The sequence below is a fragment of the Myotis lucifugus genome, unplaced genomic scaffold, assembly GCF_000147115.1.
Source record: "Myotis lucifugus unplaced genomic scaffold, Myoluc2.0 scaffold_30, whole genome shotgun sequence".
In the NCBI taxonomy this organism is placed as follows: Eukaryota; Metazoa; Chordata; class Mammalia; order Chiroptera; family Vespertilionidae; genus Myotis; species Myotis lucifugus.
Window position 1 is genome coordinate 7,093,654 of NW_005871078.1, and position 22,525 is coordinate 7,116,178.

The 22,525-nt window shown below is 41.2% G+C and overlaps 1 protein-coding gene across 1 annotated transcript in view; it reads left to right on the top strand.

Annotated features, from left to right (window-relative positions):
* The window catches only part of SINHCAF (SIN3-HDAC complex associated factor), a 32,081-nt gene extending 21,096 nt beyond the window's left edge, over positions 1 to 10,985 (top strand). Inside the window, exons 5-6 of the mRNA XM_006086756.3 lie at positions 5,818 to 5,968; positions 10,801 to 10,985. Of these exons, the coding sequence (XP_006086818.1) occupies positions 5,818 to 5,968; positions 10,801 to 10,960 (311 nt within the window). The 3' untranslated portion in view covers positions 10,961 to 10,985. The remainder of the gene's footprint in view (positions 1 to 5,817; positions 5,969 to 10,800) is intronic.
* Positions 10,986 to 22,525: the final 11,540 nt, after the last annotated feature.

Consider the following 22,525-nt stretch of genomic DNA (forward strand, 5'->3'; position numbering starts at 1 on the left):
CTGCTCTCCCTGCGGCTCGGTCCCCCTCCAACTGCCCTCCCTCCCCTGCCGGCCATCTTGTGTGAGGGTGTGACGGTCAACTTGCATATTACCTCTTTATTATATAGGATTATTCTTTCCAGATGAACTATTAAACACTAAATTCTTATCTCATAAAAATAGCACCTTTGAAAGGGGCAATTTCCACTCAGCCTTTGGTGGCATTATTCTAAGCTATTTCTTTCAACTTTCAAAATGTTCACTTTTTAAAAAATATATTTTATTGATTTTTTACAGAGAGGAAGGGAGAGGGATAGAGAGTTAGAAATATCGATGAGAGAGAAACATCGACCAGCTGCCTCCTGCACACCCCCTACTGGGGATGTGCCCGCAACCAAGGTACATGCCCTTGACTGGAATCGAACCTGGGACCCTTCAGTCCACAGGCCGACGCTCTATCCACTGAGCCAAACCAGTTAGGGCTTAAAATTTTCACTTTTAAGATGAAGTCTTTCCACCAAAAAGTATGGTCACATTTTGTTTTCTACTGACTACATATATAGATGATGGCAGCGAGCAAGAAAAGAATAAAATTAAAAGGCAGCCATTAAAATAAATGAATCAATTGTGTAGAAGAAACATTTGATCATGGCAGTTAACCAATAAAAGGGGGGAGGGGGCAATTAGGGCATGTTAATAGCCAGATGTTTGAGTCATTAGTGAATATATTGAGTATGAAGTTGGTCCTATATGACCAAGTGGGAATATATCATTATCATTGCACTCCATTCTTTACATCAAATACTCTAAGCCAGTAGGAAATAAGAGTTATATTTAGAGTCCCAATTAGAACATGCTGGCATTTAACATTTTCAACAATTTGCTGGGTTTGGTATAGTCATTTCCTTTAGTCACACTATTTTATGAAACCTTTCCTATTAATCTTAAGTGTATGACATATTTGTTAAATGACAAGACTTTCCTAAGGTACCGTTGAAATGGTATGAGAAGAATACCCATTTGTTTTGCCTGGGGAGATGGAAAATGCAGTTTCTCAGTGGGAAAAAGCTCAACTGTCTTCTTCCCACCACCTCTGCCACATACGATTTCCCGAACACCTCACTTCCCAGCTTGTTCTCCATGTGGGGTTAAAAATGCAAGAAATACTAACACGTAAGCAATGGTCCAGATATTCAAAAATCACGTTAATTCAATTACTGTATATGAGATTTTCATTGATGAGGAGGGCTTTGGACGTACCAAATTATCACACAAATAACTGCTTTTTGGGACCTTGGATGTTTTTATAGTTTAATATTGTATTATTTTCCATAAGAACAATTGTAGACCTAATTTTGCCTACTCTGTATTTAATCTTTGACTAAAATATTTTAGTACCTTTCTAGTAAAATATTTTGCTAACATTAAGTATGTATGGTTTAATTATATATATTCCCTTCTTCACCAGCTATCTCCAAGGAGAAAAAAATGACTAACTCTACCCTTCATTGTCACTAGATGTTTTTGTTTGTTTGTTTGAAATCTCTCCACTTTTATTTTTTTTAATCTTTATTGTTGAAAGTATTAAAGATGTCTCTCCCCCCCGACCCTCATTGACCCCTTCTAACCTACTCCCACCATCAGTAGATGTTTTAATAAACATTTGGGAAATAGTAATTTTATTATACCACTTGACAGTGGTTAGAGGAATTGGTTATATTCATACATATATTCCTAGCTCCTTCGTTTAATTATAGGGAAAGTGACATGTGACTAACGTTTGCCTTACTTAGAGAATATGCACAGTTAATTTTAGATTGGGGCTGGAAACTAAAAAATAAGTCCGTTTGAAAAGGAAAGATGTGTGGGTTTTGGAGGTTCAGACTTACACTGGGTTTCCCAGGTGCATTGTGAATTGCTAGCACCTGTATGCAACGTACCAAACAGTTGTGACATATTTGAATTTTTATACAACACCCTCTGAATGGTTTCCTTGCCTCAGGTTATGTATTTGCTTCTGAGCATCCTGCCTGTACCTGACCTGCGTTCCTCTTCCTGAGGCATTCTTTCCAAAGGCTTTGGACCTGAAGCTGGAAACTCTGAATCTGAGTTCTAGTTCTTGACACCTACAAATATGTGACCCCGATGTCACTTAACATTGACTTAACCACAATTTCCTAATTAGAGAAAAGGGGATAATGAAAAAGGGTTTTAAAAAATGCAACAAATTCCTCTATAAACGTTAGCTATTTTTTGTCATCCTTCTTTCTAAAATCTGCAATGATTTCTGATTGCTACAGAATAAAGTTGAAAATCCCTAGCAAGTCCTTGAAGGTTCTATTTCAGAAGAATGTTTGGACTGAGTAGATGCCTCCACGTGCGCAGTGTGTTCTGCTTCCACAGTTTTGCTCATTGCACCTACCTACGCCATGCCATGCTATCCAATTACTCTTTTGTGCCTTTCCAAACCCTGTTTAAAAATTTTGTTTAAATTGCAGTTCTTTGAAGAATTTCTAGACCTACATTCTAGAAGAGAGTTTTTCTTACAAAATGTGTTTGTATATCACAAGTATTAGATTAAACCATATGAAATTGCCATTTTTATAGGTTGGAAATGGTCAAATAACTGCACTTTCAAATGGTTCATAGATATTAAGCACTTCCTAATGTAGTGAGTTTTCTTTTTTGTATTTTTATTTAAATAACTAGTGGCCCAGTGTACGAAATTCGTGCATGGAGGGGGGGTGTCCCTCAGCCCGGCCTGCACCCTTTCACAATCCGGGACCTCTTGCTCCTAACCGCTCGACTGCCTGCCTGATTGCCCCTAACCGCTTCTGCCTGCCAGCCTAATCACCCCCTAACTGCTCCCCTGCCGGCCTGATTGACGCCTAACTGCTCCCCTGCCGGCCTGATCACCCCCAACTGCCCTCCCCTGCCGCAACCCGCCTCCTCCGCGCCACACAGAACCACGGGACCCCCAAGCTGTGTGTGGCCATCTTGTGGAGACGTTGTACACAAGGGCCACCTAGGCTTTCATTAGTATAGATGTCTTTTTACTGATTTCAGAGAGGAAGGGAGAGGGAGAGAGAGATAGAAACATCAATCATTGATCGGCTGCCTCCTGCACGCCCCACACGGGATTGAGCCTGCAATCCGGGCATGTGCCTTGACTGGGAATCGAATTGTGACCTCTTCATTCATAGGTCGATGCTCAACCACTGAGCCACACTGGCCAGGCAGGGTGAGAATTATTTTTATGAAGTTAAACTATTCATATATTAGAAATGAATGAGCATATTAGAACACTGATGGTGCTTTCTTTGTTTTAGTTACCTAATTTTATGTAAACTTTTGTTAATACAAAACACTTATGAGCTCTATTAAAAAACGTTTTCTTTAGTCTGTTTCTTTCCATGCAGGATATGACACAGGGTTGGATGGCTAGTAGATACAGTAGGTCCTCGGGTTACATCGGAGATCCGTTCCTAAAGTGCGATGTAACGTGATTTTTTGCCGTAAGTCGGAACCCACCTACATAAGCACTTACGTCACTCACATGGAGCACATACACAGCAGTAATTAAGTGAAACAGTAAAAATAGTTTAAAAGAAAGATTCCTGACCTTTACTTGTGGTAAATAAATAATAAACATAAAGCACATATGTACATACGTCGAAATGACGGAACTTTTTTTAAAATAAATGGGAGATGGTGACATAACCACAAAACGATGTCCGTGGAGTCCGATGTAACCCGAGGACTGTCTGTACTTAATAAATATTTGATTGGTTCTTTGAATTGAAGGATTGCTCTACCCACCTGTGGGAGGGGAATAGTCTATTTATTTAATAAAATCTTTATTGTTGAAAGTATTACATCTGTCCCCTTTTTTCTCCCCTCAACCCTTTCTCCCCCGACCCTGCCCCAGGCCCTCACCACCCCACTGTATACATATATGCATGTATACAAATATGCATACAAGGTCTTTGGTTGATTACCTCCCACCCACCCTCCCTCCCCCACTTTTGAGGGGGATAGTCTTTAACTAAAGGTAAGCTGTGTGGTAGGCTCAACCCTATTTATGACATTGCTCTGCTGTGGAATAGCAGCATAATGCCTTATAGCACAGTGACTATCAATTTGCTTTCCACTTCAGAAATTTATATGAAGTCTTCTGAGGGCAAAAATACTAAATCATACTTAGTTTGTATCTGATGAATTGCCTTTTTACTTATTAAATCGAGATCTATTGTAACGTCATTTTTCTGTGTCTTTAGTTTTCAGAAGGCTAATTATGTGTCTTGGCTTTGATTTCTTTGGGTATATCCTGTTTAGGGTGTGCTCAACTTCTTGAACCTATAGGTTTATGTCTGTTGCCAAGTTTGGCAAGTTTTCAGCCATTACACTTCTTTGAGTATTTTTTCACCTCCGCCCTCTTTCTCCTTCCTTCCAGGACCACACTGACATGAATGTTGGTTTTTTGTTAGAGTCCCACAGGTCTCTAAAGCTCTGTTCGTTTGTTTTCTCTGTGTTGTTCAGGTTGGGTAATTTCTGTTGTTTGTTCTTCCAGTTCACTGGTTGTTTTCTCTGTCCTCTACATTCTGCTGTTGAGCCTATCCAATTAGCTTTTTATTTCATTTATTGTATTTTTTTCAGTTCACATTTCAGTTCTACTTGGTTTTTCTTTATAGTGTCATCTTTTAAAAACCGAGATCTGCTATTTGCTGAGGCTCTGTTTTCATTTGTTTCAAGCATGTTCCTAATGGTTTGTTGAAGCATTTTTGTCATGGTTTACTTTAAAATTTCCATCAGATAATTTTGTCATCTCTGTCATTTTGGTGTTAACATCTACTTGCCTTTTCATTCAGTTTGAGATCTTCCAGGTACTGGATACGATATGATTTTTGATAGAAACCTGGAATTTAAGAATTATGTTTTGAGATTGGATCTTATTTAAAACCTTCTGTTTTAACTGCCTTTTTTTTTTTTTTTAATACTCCTCGAGCAGGGGGTGTGGGGGAGGGACGCCACCTTGTTCCTGCCAGGTGGTGGTACAAATTCTCCACTCCGCCTCCATTGACATCTGAGGTGGGAGCTCCCCATGGCTGCCAGGTGGTGGGGAACTGAGGCTCCCACATGGTGGGGGGACCCTATTTCCGGTGGGCCATAGTGAAAGTCCTGACTCTTCAATAGGCTTCCCCTGACACACGCTGGCGGACATGTTGGGCTGCCTCAGAACAGTCTGGTGAGGATGGAAACCTAGGCTCCCCGCTTGGCCTTGGCCGAGGTGGGTGGGGTTGGGCCTGTTTTTTTCTGTGGTGTGCCAGGAGGAGAGCAGCTATTGTCTCACAAAAGTTTCCTGCCTTGCTAGGCTTCCCCTTTCCTGGTCTATAGCGAGAGCAGGCTTTTGTTGGCTTTAAAAAAAAATTGTCTGCATCCATAGGTATTTCTGGGTTGGCTATTTATGAGGCAACAAGAAAGCCCATAAAAGCTGGGGAACTCACTACCATGACCTTCCCTGGGTCTCAAGCTTTTCTAGCTGTTGACAACTTCCAGGGTCTTTAGGTTCATTTTTTAGGTAACGTTCAGGGTGTTTAGTTGTGCTTATTAAAACCGGAGGAACAGGGCAAAGTATATCTACTCTTACCTTCCAGGAAGCGTAAGTGTTTTAGAAACACTTTAGTTAGTAGAAATATCTTCAAGTATCAGTAGTGAATAGAAAAATAATTTTATTTTTATTTGTTTATTTATTTTTACTAACTCATTCACAGTGTTTTATGCCGAGGTTTAGTTGCAATCGCATATAATGAAATAATATTTGTTTTCTCTTTATTGCAGATTCTGATGCTCACAGTACCACCTCAAGTGCCTCCCCAGCTCAGTCTCCTTGTTACAGTAACCAGTCAGATGATGGCTCAGATACAGAGGTGGCTTCGGGCTCCAGCAGAACGCCAGTTTTTTCCTTTTTAGATCTCACGTACTGGAAAAGGTAAATGCGATAGAAAATACCTCACTAACCAACAAGCCTTCTTAATTACAGGCAACAGGTCCCCCCTTCCTTAGCAATTAAATGGCTGTTAGCACACATGCTTGGAGGTGGATTAAGCAAGAATTGAGCTGAGGGTTGGGATTTTGTGTTTTTTCCTATTTAAAATGACTTAAAATGAAAATCATGTTAGGGAACCTGAATTTTCCCTGTAATGGAGTAGACTTAGGTATTCATTCTGACCAATTCATTCACTGAAAAAAGTAAAAGGGCTTGAAATACATATTTTTAAAAATGGCATTGAAAAGTGGGCAAGTTAATAAGGAATAAATAGGTCAATACTAAGTAAATGTGGGACTCCTGAGTCAGGAAGATGATAGGCTAGAAAAGAGAAAAATATTCAAAGAGAAAAGTGGGTAAGGATTTTCTAGTTCACAGATTTAGGAAGACTAACAAATTAAAAGCAAATAACCAATTGTCTTATGAGTAAAGAAAATTTATCCATAGACACATTATAGTGAAACTATATAGAACATGAAAGACATGTTCTATATAGCAGAGAGAAAACAGATATTACTTTCAAAGGAACAACAAACACAAAGGGAGAGGACAGGGCTCTCCACATGAATGAAGGAAGCCGGAAAACAATAGGTTGTTTTCTTCAGTGGCCCAAGAGTTAATGACTCTCAAACTAGAATTGTATACATGTAGCAAAAATATCTTCTTTAAATAAGGGCATAAGACTTTTTGACTAGCAAAAAAAATTGAGAGTGGCTGCCGAGTTGACCCTCAATAATGAACATTCTGCAGCAGAGCAGGCAGAATAAAGAGACCCTATTTTGAAATATTGAGAAGGAAAATTAAAGACAGTAGCAAATATGGCTGGGCAGGTCAGTTGATTAGAGCATTGTCCTGGTATACCAAGGTTGCAGGTTCGATTCCTGGTCAGGGCACATACAAGAAGCAACCAATGAATGCATAAATAGTGGAACAGCCCTAGCCAGCATGGCTCAGTGTTTAAAGCAGCAGCCTTTGCATCAGAGGGTCATGGATTCGATTCCCCAGCACAGGGGTCCTCAAACTTTTTAAACAGGGGGCCAGTTCACTGTCCCTCAGACCGTTGGAGGGCCAGACTATAGTTTAAAAAAAACTATGAACAAATTCCTATGCGCACTGCACATATCTTATTTTGAAGTAAAAAAACAAAACGGGAACAAATACAATATTTGTATTTGCATGTGGCCCATGGGCCGTAGTTTGAGGACCCCTGCCCCAGCATTTCTGATCGCAGCCCCTCTCCCCCGAGTCCGGGTGTGTGGGGGAGGCAACCAATTAATGTGTCTCTGTCACGCCATGTTTCTCTCTCTTTCTCTCCCCCTCCCCCATCCTTTCCACTCTTAAAAAACCAATGGAGCCCTGGCCGGTTTGGCTCAGTGGACAGAGCATCGGCCTGTGGACTGAAGGATCCCGGGTTCGATTCCGGTCAAGGGCATGTACCTTGGTTGCGGGCACATCCCCAGTAGGGAGTGTGCAGGAGGCAGCTGATCAATGTTTCTCTCTCATCGATGTTTCTAACTATCTATCCCTCTCCCTTCCTCTCTGTAAAAAATCAATAAAAAATATATATTTTAAAAAACCAATGGAAAAAATAGACTCCTTGGGTGAGGATTAAAAAAAAAGTGAAAAAACAAATTGCTGTTTTTCTTTCCCTCTCTTTCCCTTCCTCTTTTTCTTTTTAAAAAAAGAAGAAGTAGCAAATACTTAGGTAAATTTCAACAAATGCTGATTACTTAAAATGACAATAGTTGTGGGATAAAGAAAAAGAATTACATGACAGCAATAGCATATAAGTCAAGGTAACAGAAGTGATAGCAGAAGTTAAAGTATGATAAGTGTCCTTTGCATTGTTGGAGGTAACAGAAGTTAAAAGTGTATAAATGTCCTTTGCATTACTGAGAATAAACGTAGTGAATAACTTTAGAACGTGAATAATTAAGTATATAACCACAAAAAATTAATAAAAATAAGTACAAAATATCCAGAGCAGAAAGGAAGGGCAGAGAATTTAATGATTGCAAAAACAAAAATAGAAAACCTACCTATAGTTGTAAATTAAAAAACCATGGTTTCAAGAAGAAAGTATAGCCCTAACCAGTTTGGCTCAATGGATAGAGCATCGGCCTGCAGACTGAAGGGTCCCAGGTTTGATTCCGGTCAAGGGCATGTACCTTGGTTGCGGGCACATCCCCAGTAGGGCGTGTACAGGAGGCAGCTGATCGATGTTTCTAACTCTCTATTCCTCTCCCTTCCTCTCTGTAAAAAATCAATAAAATATATTTTTTTAAAAAAAGAAGAAAGTATAATATAAAATAGAAAATCTTCATAACTAAAAAATAAATGAAAAATACTACAAATCAAAACAGGTGGTATAACATTAAAGAGGTAAAAAGAGCACCCTAGCTGGTTTGGTTTGGCTCAGTGGTTTGGTTTGGCTCAGTGGCCTGCAGACTGAAGGGTCCCAGATTTGATTCTGGTCAAGGGCACATGCCCGGGTTGCGGGCTCACTCCCCTATAGGAGGCATCCAGGAGGCAGCCGATCAATGATTCTCTCTCATCATTGATGTTTCTATCTTTCTCTCCCTTTCCCTTCCTCTCTGAAATCAATAAAAATATATTAAAAATAAAAGAAGGTAAAAAAAGAAAAGTTATCCTCCTAATGCTTTTTATAAATGAATGACTAAAAGCAAATGAAGTGATATATATCCAATTTAAAGGTTAATGAAACCCAATATAAGAAAAAATAAAAGCAAGGGAATCCTAAAGATAACAAGCAGAAATAAATGGAGTAGAAAGCCTATGGATAGGATCAATAAGGCTAAGAACTGGTTGCTGAAAACGACCTGACCAAAAAAATTACTAGAGATAATGCAGATCAAGAAAAAGAGACAGTATACATACGTATTTTAGCTAAGAAAAGGGAGATTTAGCTATAGCTAAAGCAGAAATTTAAAAGACAAAAAGACATTATAAACAACTACATGCCAATAAACTTGAACATTTATGTGAAGTATATACATTAGTAGAAAAAGACAGCTTACCAAAACTGTCTCAAGGAAAAATAAAAAACCTGACTAGCTCATAATAAGGAAATTGACTCGGTGGTTACAAGTTTTCCCTCAAACAATCCCATGCCCAGATACGCAAGTTCTCCCAAACACATCAGGAAAAATGATAGTGATCTTGCAACTGACTTTTCCAGATTACGGATAAAAGAGGGCATAGGCCCCAAGCATTCTATGAAGCTAACATAACTTTGACATCAAAACAGTATATCATGATCAGATTAGGTTATCCTAGAGATAGAAGATTGTTTTAAACATTAGAAAGTCAACTAATATAATTTGCCACACCAACAGTTTCTAAATGAGCAGAAAAAAAATGCCTATCATCTTAGTGATAAGTTGAAGGTCTTTGATAAATTTGAACATTCCTTAAAATAAAACTTAGCAAAATAGGAATCGAAGGGAACCACATTGACATTTTCAAGCAAAATTGAGCATATTCCCATTCTTATATCCTGATAACATAACCTAGAAAAAACCTTTAGATATATGCACTGATAATGTACAGCGTGTTTGTAACAAAAATCAGTCCCATCAAAAGGAGAATGGATAAGTTGTGGTATATTCACATGATGGAATACTGTACTAAGTTAAAATGAAATAAAGCTTTACCTAGCTATGTATGAACCTCAGTTAATGCTGAGCAAAAAAAAATTACAGCGTTCCGTGTGATTCCATATTTCTATATAAATACTATGCATAAAGACAGTGTGATCTAATTTTATATACAGGGTGTGGCAAAAGTAGGTTTACAGTTGTGAGGATGCATTATTGTATTATCTTCCATAACAACTGTAAACCTACTTGTCCCACCCTGTATATATCTGATTTTATATATGAGATAATTATATTTTATACACATAAAATATGCATATGTCTGAATGAGATAACTAAGCAATATGTTTAGAGATGCAAACACAGTAAAACCAGGAAGTATAAAAAGAACAAAGGAGTGCTAAACCTAAAATTAAGAAGGAAAGAATGAGGTAGGGTGGGAAGAGATTAGAGACAGGCAAACTGGGGGACTTCACAGGAAGTGATAATTTTTTTTCATTACAGTCTGTGAGGTATGGGTGTTATGTGTTGTCATTTTTTGAGTGCCGTTACGTATATATTTTATATCTACTAAATATTTAAATATAATAGAACTACCAGCTGTGTCAGCCTGGTTATGGTGGCTATTTTTCTTCAAGAGTTGGTGATTTTTGGAGGACACAGTTTACAAGTTTGGGAGCAGCCTTTGAAACTGACTGCTGTCTCCCAGTATGCCTTCTTTCCCCTTAATATCGGGTAAGATTCCAGTGTGGGATGTATGGGACCTGGGTACTTCCCATTACCTAGCCAGTGGGGTTTCTCTAGGAGCTCCCCCCCCCTTTAATGTATTTTTATTGATTTCAGAGAGGAAGGGAGAGGGAGAGAAACATAAATGATGAGAGAGAATCATTGATTGGCTGCTTCCTGCACGCCCCACGCTGGGGATGGATCCCCCCTGGGCATGGGTCCTGACGGGGGAATCAAACCGCGACCTCCTGGTTCATAGGTCGACACTCAACCATTGAACCACACTGGCCAGGCTTTGGGAGCCCTTTTTTGGAATGTGGAAGTAGACCCTTTGGATCATGTTGTACTAGCTATTGTGATGAGAGGTTTTTGTTTTGTATCCCTGTTCTTCTGCCTTATTAATATATTTCGTTCTCTCCATTTTTCTTTTAGACAGAAAATATGTTGTGGGATTATCTATAAAGGCCGCTTTGGGGAAGTCCTCATTGACACGCACCTCTTCAAGCCTTGCTGCAGCAACAAGAAGGCGGCTGCGGAGAAGCCGGAGGAGCCCGGCCCAGAGCCTCTGCCCATCTCCACCCAGGAGTGGTGACTGAGGTGTATGTAGAAGGGGAACAGGAAATGATTGAAATTTTAGGGGGAAAAATACCCAAAACACAGCAACAAAACGACCTTCCTGTTTTTCACTTGGATACCTGCTATTCTGCCAAAAGACAATTTCTAGAATAGTTCCGAATGGGTTATTTTTTCCTCCACTTCCACAAGTTCCACCAACTCTGAAGCCAGTGTCTAGCTTAAACAGACGTGTACATAATATTTAAGATGCTGAGTATTTCATAGGAAAGCTGAATGCTGCTGTAAAGTGCTCTTTAAGTCTTTTTCTTTTAAATCCCCTTCTCATGAATGAAACTAGGGGGACTTCAGGGGACAGAGATGGGATTTGTTGTATGATAAACGTACGTAGTTTTAGTCTTTCTATATTGAGAAGCAGTGGTTGGGGCATTTTTAAAGATGGCTGACTACACTTGTTTTCCTTCATGATAATGAATTTGTCATAAACCAGTAACCTGGACTTGCCCCTCGAGGTAGTTGTTAATAATTTTGAAATGTTAAGGTCTTGCCAAGGTTCTGAGGATTCAAACCTGTACTACTGAATATTAAGCAGGACAGAATAAGCTCTCTGGTACAAATACCTTGAAGGAGTCATTTCTAAATATACAAAGAGGTAACTGGACTGTATATGTTGTATCCTGTGTCACCTCCTTCATATTGCTATTTGATGAAGATTTTAATTTATATGAAACTTCTAAAGCAGAATCGAAGCTCCTCTTGGGGAAATGTCAAGTCTTCAGGATAAGCAATCTTAATATAGATAGTACCAAAGCTTTATTTTACCACATGGGAGAGAACACACTCTATGAAACATGTTCAGATATCTGAAAAACGTGCAGGCTTTCAGGATAGCATAAAAATAACAAAGGTTGATGCTTCTGGGGGCACGCTTCTCAGAGGGCTCGCCGAGTGTGTAAATAATTGACTTTGGCTCGTGTTGCTTACCGGTGACTTCATTGAAAATCTACACAATTCAGTTTTAGCTCTGGATTACTTCAGTTGACCTTTGTGAAGGTTTTATCTGTGTAGAGTGTTTGTTCAACTTGTTTTAATGTATGAGGGTTTTAGGGTCTCCCCCCACCACTATATTAAAGTAAAATGCTAGTAAAAGGAAAGAGGTGTGTGAATGCTGAGTGGGTTTGGCTTTTTGTAGTCAGGTTTTCTGAACATTGAGATTTTAGATGATAAATCCTGAACGTGGGGCCCCTCGGTTCTAAAATTTTTATGAAAAGCCTGTTACTTGAACTCAAACCCAAGTACTCTCATTGCCTCTTTTCTATCAATTCAGGAAGAATATTACCAGTTCACACTTTTTCAGAACGAGGGAGGATCATTTGCCGACCTTATAATAAAATGACTCGGTGCTTATTTTTAAAGCCTGATTTTAAAAATTGGATAGTATGAATAACAATAAGGAGTGAGCTACTTTTTATGGGCACCCTGTAGTTTTATAGTTCTTATTCTAAACTTAGAATTTTATATTCCTTTGGAAGAAACTACAAGCCACCATCTGTACAGACAACACCGTGGTTTGGGGCGGCGCTCCCACAGCCTCGAAGGTGCACTGCAAGTCTCAGCCATTCTCCTCTTCCTCCCGAGTTACTTTGGAATGGTCCTTTTTTTTATTTTTTTATTTTGTACATTTTGGCTACAGTGTCGGTGGTAGAATATACTATAATATGGATCATCTCTACTTCTGTATTTATTTATTTATTACTAGACCACAGTCAACCACAGTCTTCTTTTTCCCTTCCACCTCTCTTTGCCTGTAGGATGTACTGTATGTAGTCATGCACTTTGTATTAATATATTAGAAATCTACAAATCTGTTTTGTACTTTTTATACTGTTGAATACTTATACTCAAAACTTTTACTAGGTTATTGAATAAATTTAGTCTTATTAGAAAATAAAAGAGGCTGTTTTGTGGCTTTGTGTGTATAGTTGGTATGTAATAATACATTGGTTATGTTAGTTCCAAGTAGACAGTCTGGTGATTTGACGTTTTTATACCTTACAATGTGATCACCCCATTAATTCTAATAATCATCCATTACTGCAAACTTGACACAATGTTATTGACTATATTACCCTCACCTTTTCCACCCATCTCCCCACTCTCTCCCCTCTGGTAGCCATCCTTGTGGTCTCTATTTCTGAGGGTTGCCGGTTAGATTCCTGGTCAGGGCACATGCCCAGGTTTCAGAACTTACATTATCCACACTTCTATAACTTAATTGTTGCTTTATTTGTGTGTTTGGTTGATTTATTTTAGATTACACATGTAAGTAAAACCATATGGTGTTTGTCTTTTCTCTGACTTGCCTCACTTAGCATAATACCCTCTAGGTCCATTCATGTTGTTGCATATGGCAAGATTTTTAAAATATATATATTTTTATTGATTTCAGAGAGGAAGGGAGAGAGAGAGAGAGAGAAACATCAATGATGAGAGAGAATCACTGATCAGCTGCCTCCTACACGCCCCCTACCGGCGATCGAGCCTACTACCAGGCATGTGCCCTTGAGTGGAATCGAACCCGACGCTCTATCCACTGAGCCAAACCAGCTAGGGTGCATACGGCAAGATTTAACCCTTTTTTATTGCTGTGTGATATTGCACTTCTTTATCCATCCCTCCACTGTTTTAATGTTTTTGATGTGACTTTATTGTCTATGGGCATAGTGGGAGGCATCGTTGAGACTAGAGAAACTATACAATTGGATACAGGGAAAGGTGGATGTTGGCATTGGGTTCTCTAGTTCCTGGCCCTTATTAGCCATTTGAGTCACTGAATTCTGAGGGATCCAAATAGGTGCATCCCATATCAAAGTTGTGAAAACATCGTCTATGACCTGGGAAAAGTAGATCCTATGGGCCAAACGTTTTATACTCCAGTCAGAGTTTAAATTTGCTTTAGGATAGTCAGGTGGTTTTGCCAGCTATGGATCTAGTTACTATGAAGTTACTAAGTTAACCTAGGGTAGTGGAAAGATGACTTACCTATATTACCTATTGCTGTGTAATAAATTACCACACGTTCAGTGGTTTGAAGGACATTGATCTCAGTTTCTGTCCAGGCACAGTGTAGCTGGATCCTTTTCTTGGGGTCTCACAAGGCTACAGCAAGGTGTCAGCTGGGTTGCACTCCGATTAGGTGACTTGGGAATCGTCCACTTCCACACTCACTTGACACCTGCCATCTCCCAACATGGCCATTTTCTGCATGGAGCTAGCAGGTCCCCAGAGCTAGTCTGCTAGGGAGACCGTCTTCTGGGGTACAGACCACACAAGTGGAGGGAACTATGCATGAACGCCGAGAGGTGGGATGTGGGCATCGCAAGGAACACCTTAGAGCTGTGTCCGCCACGGCACCTCATTTTTTTAAACTGAATTACTTGAAATATAAGTGCTTTGTGTAGCAAGTAAAAAGAACACCCCTATGATCAAACACCTACTATGGGCAGGCAAGTTTAAACATTGTCTAAATAACCTTGCAAAGTAAAACAAAACAAAGCCTGTTTGCAGGTGAGTGGGGTGCAAGGAGGTCATGCAACTGAAATAAAGTCCGCTTTCCCAAAGCGCTTGCTCCAAACTGAACCCTGTCCCCATGGTAGCTGTGGTGGGCGCCGTCTTACCTGCCCTTGGGGGTGGTTACCTGGGTCTCTTCCGAAGGCTGACAATGAGAGGCAAGCTTTACCCTTGCCGAGAGGTTGGCCTTGACTCTAAGTCAGTTAATCAAATTTTGTTTCTTAATTTTTTTAAAAAAATATATTTTATTGATTTTTTACAGAGAGGAAGGGAGAGGGATAGAGAGTCAGAAACATCGATGAGAGAGAAACATCAACCAGTTGCCTCCTGCACACCCCCCACTGGGGATGTGCCTGCAACCAAGGTACATGCCCTTGACCGGAATCGAACCTGGGACCTTTCAGTCCGCAGGCTGACGCTCTATCCACTGAGCCAAACCGGTTACGGCTTGTTTCTTAATTTTGATGTTGAAAGTACCCTTTATAGACTGTCTGTGGAGGAAATAGTCTCCAGGGGGCTTAGTCTAAAAGTAAGTGGAGGTAGCCAGACTGACTGCTAGCTCTGCAGTGAGGAGGGGAAGGCCCCGGGGAGCCGCTCGATTCAGAGTCCCTAGGACAGTTTCCTGATGCTTCACATCTATCATTGTGCCTCACAACCATCCCGTGTGATGTTCCGTGAATGGGAAGGGAGGAGAAAGCCAAATTGGATCAAAGATAGATAATTTCACAGGCTCATGTTCTCAAAGACAGGACAGGATCTAAGGGTTCTAACAGTTTCTCGAGGGGTGGAGTTTGGTTACGCATTGTGTTGGAGAGAATGCTTCAGGTTTCAAATGTCTTGCATCCTGGTTAGAAACTGCGTATTGCATGTGGCGTAGGGGGGTCTTGGACATACTTAGTTGCAGGCTTCGGTGTAAAAGAGCTTAATCTTTCCGTTTAGAGAGACAGCAGATGTTGGCAAAGCCTGCCCGTGGTCTCCGTGTCTGAAAGGGAGGGGGTGTAATGGACTGTTTTAGAACTACATTCTCCACACTGCTATAACTTACATTAGCGTAACACTGTCCCGCTATTGGTTTTCTGTAACTGCAAGGAAGAGTGGTTGTTGTATGTTTATACTTTCAAAAGTTAAAGGCTCAAGCCCTGGCTGGTGTGGCTCGGTTGGTTGGACGTCGTCCTGTGCACCAAAGAGTTGCCGGTTCGATTCCTGGTCAGGGCACAAGCCCAGATTTCAGGCTCAATCCCCGGTAGGGAGCGGGCAGGAGGCGGCTAATCAGTGTTTTGCTTCGTATGGTTTCTCTTTCCCCTTCCCTTCCTCTATAAAAATCAATTAAAAACCAATCTTAAAAAAAAAATAAAGACTCAAAAATCTGAAGATTCTGTAGCAGGTCACTGGTAGAGTTAAAATAGGAACCTGAACAATTAGGTCTTTTTTTCTTTTCTTTTTTAAGGTAACAAGTGTATTCTTTGCCTCCAACCACTTTTACTAGTACAGTCCCTTCCAATGTTGATTCTGCCCCTACCGCTCCAAGGATGGCTGATGGCTTTCTCACTGGGACATCCAATCCCTCATTTTTCTCCCCCAGCCTCTTAGCAGCGCTTGTACCACTGACAGTTTCTTTCTTGAAATATTCTTGACTGATAGCATTGCAGTTTCCAGGTTTTCCTACCTCAGATGCCAGTGGCCCAGGGAGGATTCCTCTTCAGCCCTCTTCCCCGACCATCTCCCTTCCCACTGTCCCACATACCATCTGAACACGCAGCTGTCTCCCAAGTCTATCTCCAGGGCTTTTTGTCTAGCAGGGTGCTGGCAGAAATGGATGCCTTACTGAGATTGGATAATTTGAGGGAAGTTTAATGTGGGGACTTCACAAGGCTGTGCAAAGGGTGCAGGGAAACCCAACGGGAGTGCTGTTCCCAGGAGTGTAACACTGGGGCTAGTAATACGAGGTGCTATTAGGTTTGGAGAATGGAGGGGGGGGGAGTGGTTAATGGAACCAGGAGTCAGGCTACATAAGAAGGGCGGGATATTGGGGGAAACACCAGGGATAAATATTCCTGTCTCCAGATTGGCCAGCTCCGCCCTAGAGCTTGGCAACTCCTATTATTTTTTAGGCTTCAGTTTAGGCGTCTTGGGAAGGCTTCAGAACAACCACCACGCCCCCTTCTCCCCCAAATAAAACTTTATGCTGAGTAGGTTCCATGAAATCAGGACCATTTCTTTTTTCACCACTATCACTCCCAGAGTCTAGCCCAGTGGTTATTAGTATGTAAGTAGGAGCATAATAAATATTAACTCACTGATTGATTACGATTTTGTATTCTCAGATGTCATGTTCATAGAAGAGTTGAATTTATGCTAAGGGCTTGTTGCATTTTAAAATTTTTTAAAGTTTTATATTTGAACATTTTTTTTTACATATATAAAAAAATGGAAGGGTACAATAGTCTAACCTTTCCCTAAGTCACTAACTTGAAGCATTTTACAATATGTACTTGATGTGTTTGTTTGACTGAATGTTGTGACAGTATGACACTTCCTCCCTGAATACTTAAGCATTCATCTCCTTAGAATAAGGATATTCTACATAAACCCACAATGCCCACAATAACTCAGTAATATTCAATACCAGAGGCCCGGTGCACAAAATTCATGCACGGGTAGGGTCCCTAGGCCTGGCTGGCAATCAGGGCCGATTGGGGCCTTCTGGCTGCCAGCCAGGGCCTTCCTTCCCAGGCTGCCAGCTGTGGCCGGGGCCTTCCTTCATTCTGTGCTGCCCCCTGGTGGTCAGCGCATGTCTAGCGAGTGATGGGTCTCCTGATTGAACGCCCAAGGGGACACTTTGCATATTAGCCTTTTATATATATAGATGATCATCTTTCCCCATGGTTTGAAAATGTCTTTTGAAACTTTTCTCTCATCCAGGATGTAATCTAGGTCCATGCATGCTTTAGGTTATGTCTCTCCTCTTAATTTGGAAGAGTTGTTTCCCCCTTCCCTTTTTTCTCCATGACATTGAACATTTTGAAGTATCCTGATTCAGTTGTATAGTGTTCCATATCCTGGACTTTTTATGGTTGTTTTCTTAGTAGATATGGATGACACTTTTTGGCAAGAATGAAACACAGGCTGTGTGGTGCATCTCTTGCATCATATCAAGAGCCTCACAATGTTGAGTTGCTCCACTCTTGGTGATGCTAAGATTGGTCCCTTCGTTGGGATGGTGACTGCTAGATCTTTCTATTTCAGAGTGATTATATATATATTCTAGAGGCCCGGTGCATAAAATTCGTGCACGGGGGGGGGGGGGGGTATCCCTCAGCCCAGCCTGTACCCTCTCCTGTGGGATCGGGCCTAAACGGGCAGTCAGACATCCCTCTCACAATCCAGGACTGCTGGCTCCCAACTGTTCGCCTGCCTGCCTACCTGATTGCCCCCTAACCACTCCCCTGCCAGCCTGATCGATGCCTAACTGCTCCCCTGCTGGCCCGGTTGCCCCCAACTGCCCTCCCCTGCCGGCCCGGTCACCCACAACTGCCCTCCCCTGCTGGCCTGGTCACCCCTAACTGCCCTCCCCTGCTGGCCTGATCGCCCACAATTGCCCCCCCCTGAAGGCCATCTTGTGGTGGCCATCTTGTGTGTTGGAGTGATGGTCAATTTGCATACTGGTCATGGCTAATTAGCATATCTGGTCATGACTGTGAGGGTGTTGTGACCAATTTGCGTATTACCCTTTTATAGGTGTACATATCTATCTATCTATCTATATATATATATATATATATACACACATATATATGTATATGTAAATCAATAGTCTGTGGGGTGATATTGTGAGACTTTTAAAATAACCTTGTACTCAAGTATTCATTGAGCACCTATGTCCAAGGCCCTACTAAGTGTCTAAATCAGCCGTGGGCAAACTACGGCCCGCGGGCCAGATCCGGCCCGTTTGAAATGAATAAAACTAAAAAAAAAAAAAAGACCGTACCCTTTTATGTAATGATGTTTACTTTGAATTTATATTAGTTCACACAAACACTCCATCCATGCTTTTGTTCCGGCCCTCCGGTCCAGTTTAAGAACCCATTGTGGCCCTCGAGTCAAAAAGTTTGCCCACCCCTGCTCTAAATAGTCCCTGACACTTGAGAACGGTAATCCTTAAGTCCTTTAAGAATCCTAGCTCACTAAGGTTATGTGCTTATTCTTGCCATTTCATTGGCATTTGACTTATATTTTCTTGATTTCTCTGTGGCTCCCATTCAGAAGTAAAGATGTGGTGAATAGAGGGTAGGGTTTATGTTGGGCATGTGAGCTTGTTCATATCACCAAGGCATAGATGAAAAAACAATGAATTTGAGTCAGAAGACTTGAGTTCAGATCTTGGCTCTGGTACTTCGTGGCTTTATGACCTCTGATGATACCTTTTCTCTGAGCTCATTTCTTTCCCTGTAAACTGGGGGAAATTAATGGAGTTGTGGTAAGAATAAAACGAGAGAATGTATCATAAACGTGATGGGTGCCCCCAGTGATACATTTGTGTTACATTTGTTCTTTTAATCTAGCATTGAGGTCTAATTGGCATAGTAGGAATGAAAACTTTTTATTATCTATAGTTATGGCGGACACAGGAGAGGTCTCATACAGTTCACATCAGATACATAACCCCTCGGAAAAAAAACAACAACCCTAAAGCTTTCTTAAGCGTCAGTGTTTAAAGGAGAAAATGTATTCACTATAGAATTATTATGCTTTGGCAGCACATGAATCCCAGGAATGGGAACTTGAAGAGAGGGCATGAAGTCATGCCAGGTATAATTAAGCTACACAAAAGTGTGCAGAAATCCAGGGAGTGGCCCACGCAGGCTCTCAGGATGATCTCTGAAGGGTGAAATTGGGCTGTGCGGTAACAGTACCGGGAAGCCAATTCATAAAGCGTGCTGAAATAGCACCACATACCTCTTAGCTTCAAGGCCCCAATCTCCAGAGAGTTTAAACCCGGCCAGCCTAGCCTCCTGGATCAACTCCAAGGGAGCACCAGTCCCATTGTAGCAGGAATGCTGCCCCGTCCTCCACTGAGGCTGGCGCCAAAGACTGTGCGGCTGGGGTGCACAATTGCAGGGGGCGATTGGCTCTCGTAGCTGAGACTCTGCTTTTTAAACTCGTCATTAGACAGATTTCAGGTCTCTGTAACATTTTCTTTTCCCAATAAGCCAGTGATGAGGATGCAGCAGAAATATCTGGCTGTATAGAGAACCTCCTGGGGATGCCAATCTGTCAGTTGTTAAAACGAAGAAATCTGTTATAGTTCAACATAATTTCCATTTTCTTCTGAACTCAAACCATTTCATATGTTCCCAGTAAACTGAATTATTGAGGAGGCTGCCATATAAAGTGTCAGAAGAACTAAGTAAGCCCTTTGCTATTATTTAAATAAACATCAACTATTCTATGTCTCTTCCTTAACACATACATATCACGATATGAATGTCCACGAGGGGGCGCTACTCACACATGCTACTCTGAGACTGTGATCCTCCAGGTAGGCACCCTCAGTTTACCTACCCAGTTAGTTGTGGAGCTGAAACTGAAGTTAATCCATTGCTTTATCCACAGTCAGCTAAATAGTTATTTTCACTTAAGTATAAGCCTTAGAAACATTTAAAATGTTTGGAGAACCCATTTCTATTTCCTTTTCACCAAGATAATTTTTTAAAAATATTTTATTGATTTTTTACAGAGAGGAAGGGAGAGGGACAGAGAGTTAGAAGCATCCATCAGCTGCCTCCTGCACACCCCCTACTGGGGATGTGCCCACAACCGAGGTACATGCCCTTGACCGGAATCTAACCTGGGACCTTTCAGTCCGCAGGCCGACGCTCTATCCACTGAGCCAAACCGGTTAGGGCTCACCAAGATAATTTTAATTTTTAATACAAACTTAAAGTGAACCCTTAACCGCTTTCCACAGTTAATTTTAAATGATCACAAAACAGAAAGAAAATACAGGTGTACCCCTTGAAATGCCCTTACTCCAGAAGACTGCCATCGTGGGTAAACACATGCTCCTGTGGGACTCAGTGCTTGGATATCACAGATGCTGTGGCCATAGTCCTGAAGGTTAGGACCAGCCTGGACGTCTGTCCACTGTGTTTTTGGAGATTAAATTGATGTCATACAATTGAGGCCAGAAGTTACCAAGCACCCACTCCATTCCCTCCCCTAGAGACCCTGATTGATCTGGTTGTGACTGTAGCTTGTAGGTACTATCTGTACCGCTGTGGTTTCCCAAGTAGTAAGCAAGGCTAGTCCATGGAGGATTAGCAAGTAAAAATTAAAACGCCTATTTCTGTTTATTTTTCTTCCCCCCCCCCCCCATTCCCATAATGTTATATTAGTTTGGGGTATACAGCAATAATTTGATACTTGCATATATTGCAACATGATTGCAATAAATCTAGTTACCATTCGCCACCATACATAGTTACAAAAAATATTTTTCTTGTGTTGAAAACTTTTAAGATCTATTTTCTTTTGTTTTTAACGTTTTAATAATACGAGCATAGTGCTATATGTGTATAATACATTTTTAAAAATTAAGTGTAGATACTCATTTTTGATACTCAGGTGTGTCCTGCTCTGTATGTGTACAGCATGTCAATGAGAAGGTTACATTAAAAATACCTGAAGATCGCTGCTCTAGAGACCGTAGAGCGGTGGAGGGTTGGTAGTGGGGGCTGTTTGTTTCCAGGAGCTCATTTTGGTGAAATATTAGAGAAAGTGGGCCTCCGGACCTCTCCTCCTCGGTCCGAAGGGAAGGAGGATGACAGTGGCCAGAGCTGTCTTACATTACATGCTTATCGAGCGGCTGTTTCCTCTCCCACAGGGTCATGTTTCCTCTCCCCTTCATCGCGTGGAGTGGTGTGCTTTTCAGAATGGGCTGTCCTCCCTCGGGAGTCAAGTTATTCAGCGTGCCTTGTCATTGATGGAAAAGAAAAGACACCCTGGTGTTACCTGGGGACTTCTAGGTTCCTCCTTTCCTCTCCCATTCAGTTGGACACCCACGATTCTCAGCCCCAAATTGTATTTTCTTAATCACGTTGAAACTCCATAGAAGATAAGTAGGAATGCTCAAACTGACCAAACTATTGAGTGTGCTGAAATGGGTGGGGACAGATAAAATTGCTTGCAGGGCTTTGTAAGGAAGGAAGGCTAAGTTATTTAGATTTAGCTGTTGTAAGAAAGAAGCTACATGCCTGCCCTAACAGGATAGGTAACGGAGACTACGAGGAAATAGTAGAAAGAGGTTCTCCCGGAGCAGAATCAATCAAGTCAGAACATTTTGGGAAAAATTACTAGTGGGTGGTAGAAACCGAGAACACTTGTTTCAGGGAAAAGGAATATGATTCCATAATAGTGGTATGTTGCAAAGTTATTTATTTGTTCAATCATCTGTTTAAGAAATATTGAATTCTTATTCCACACCAGGTGGACTGCACACTACCCTGCTCTCAGGTGCCTTGCAGTCTTGGGACGCACAGTAGGAAGTGCTCAGCGGGGTGAGTACAGGGTGCGGTGTCAGCACTGGGAAGCGCTTCCCAACAAGTCCCGCCGGTTTAGCGGGAGATGTCAGGTTACATTTACTGAGTATTTTTGTTCCAGGCTCTGTGCTCAGCACTTTAAAAATGACATTGACTTTTTAAAACTATTCTACTTTATTATTATTATTGTTTTCAATATATTTTTATTGATTTCAGAGAGGAAGGGAGAGGGAGAGAGAGAGAGAAACATTAATGATGAGAGCGAATCATTGGTCTGCTGCCTCCTGCACGCCTCATACTCAGGATCGAGCCTGCAACCCGGGCACATGCCCCGACTGGAATTGAACGGTGACCTCCTGGTTCATAGGATGCTCAACCACTGAGCCAAGCCAGCTGGGCAAAATGACTCTACTTTAAAACCAAAGTTTTTAATGAACTCCAAGGTTGTACTCATTTTACAGATGAGAAAAGAGAGG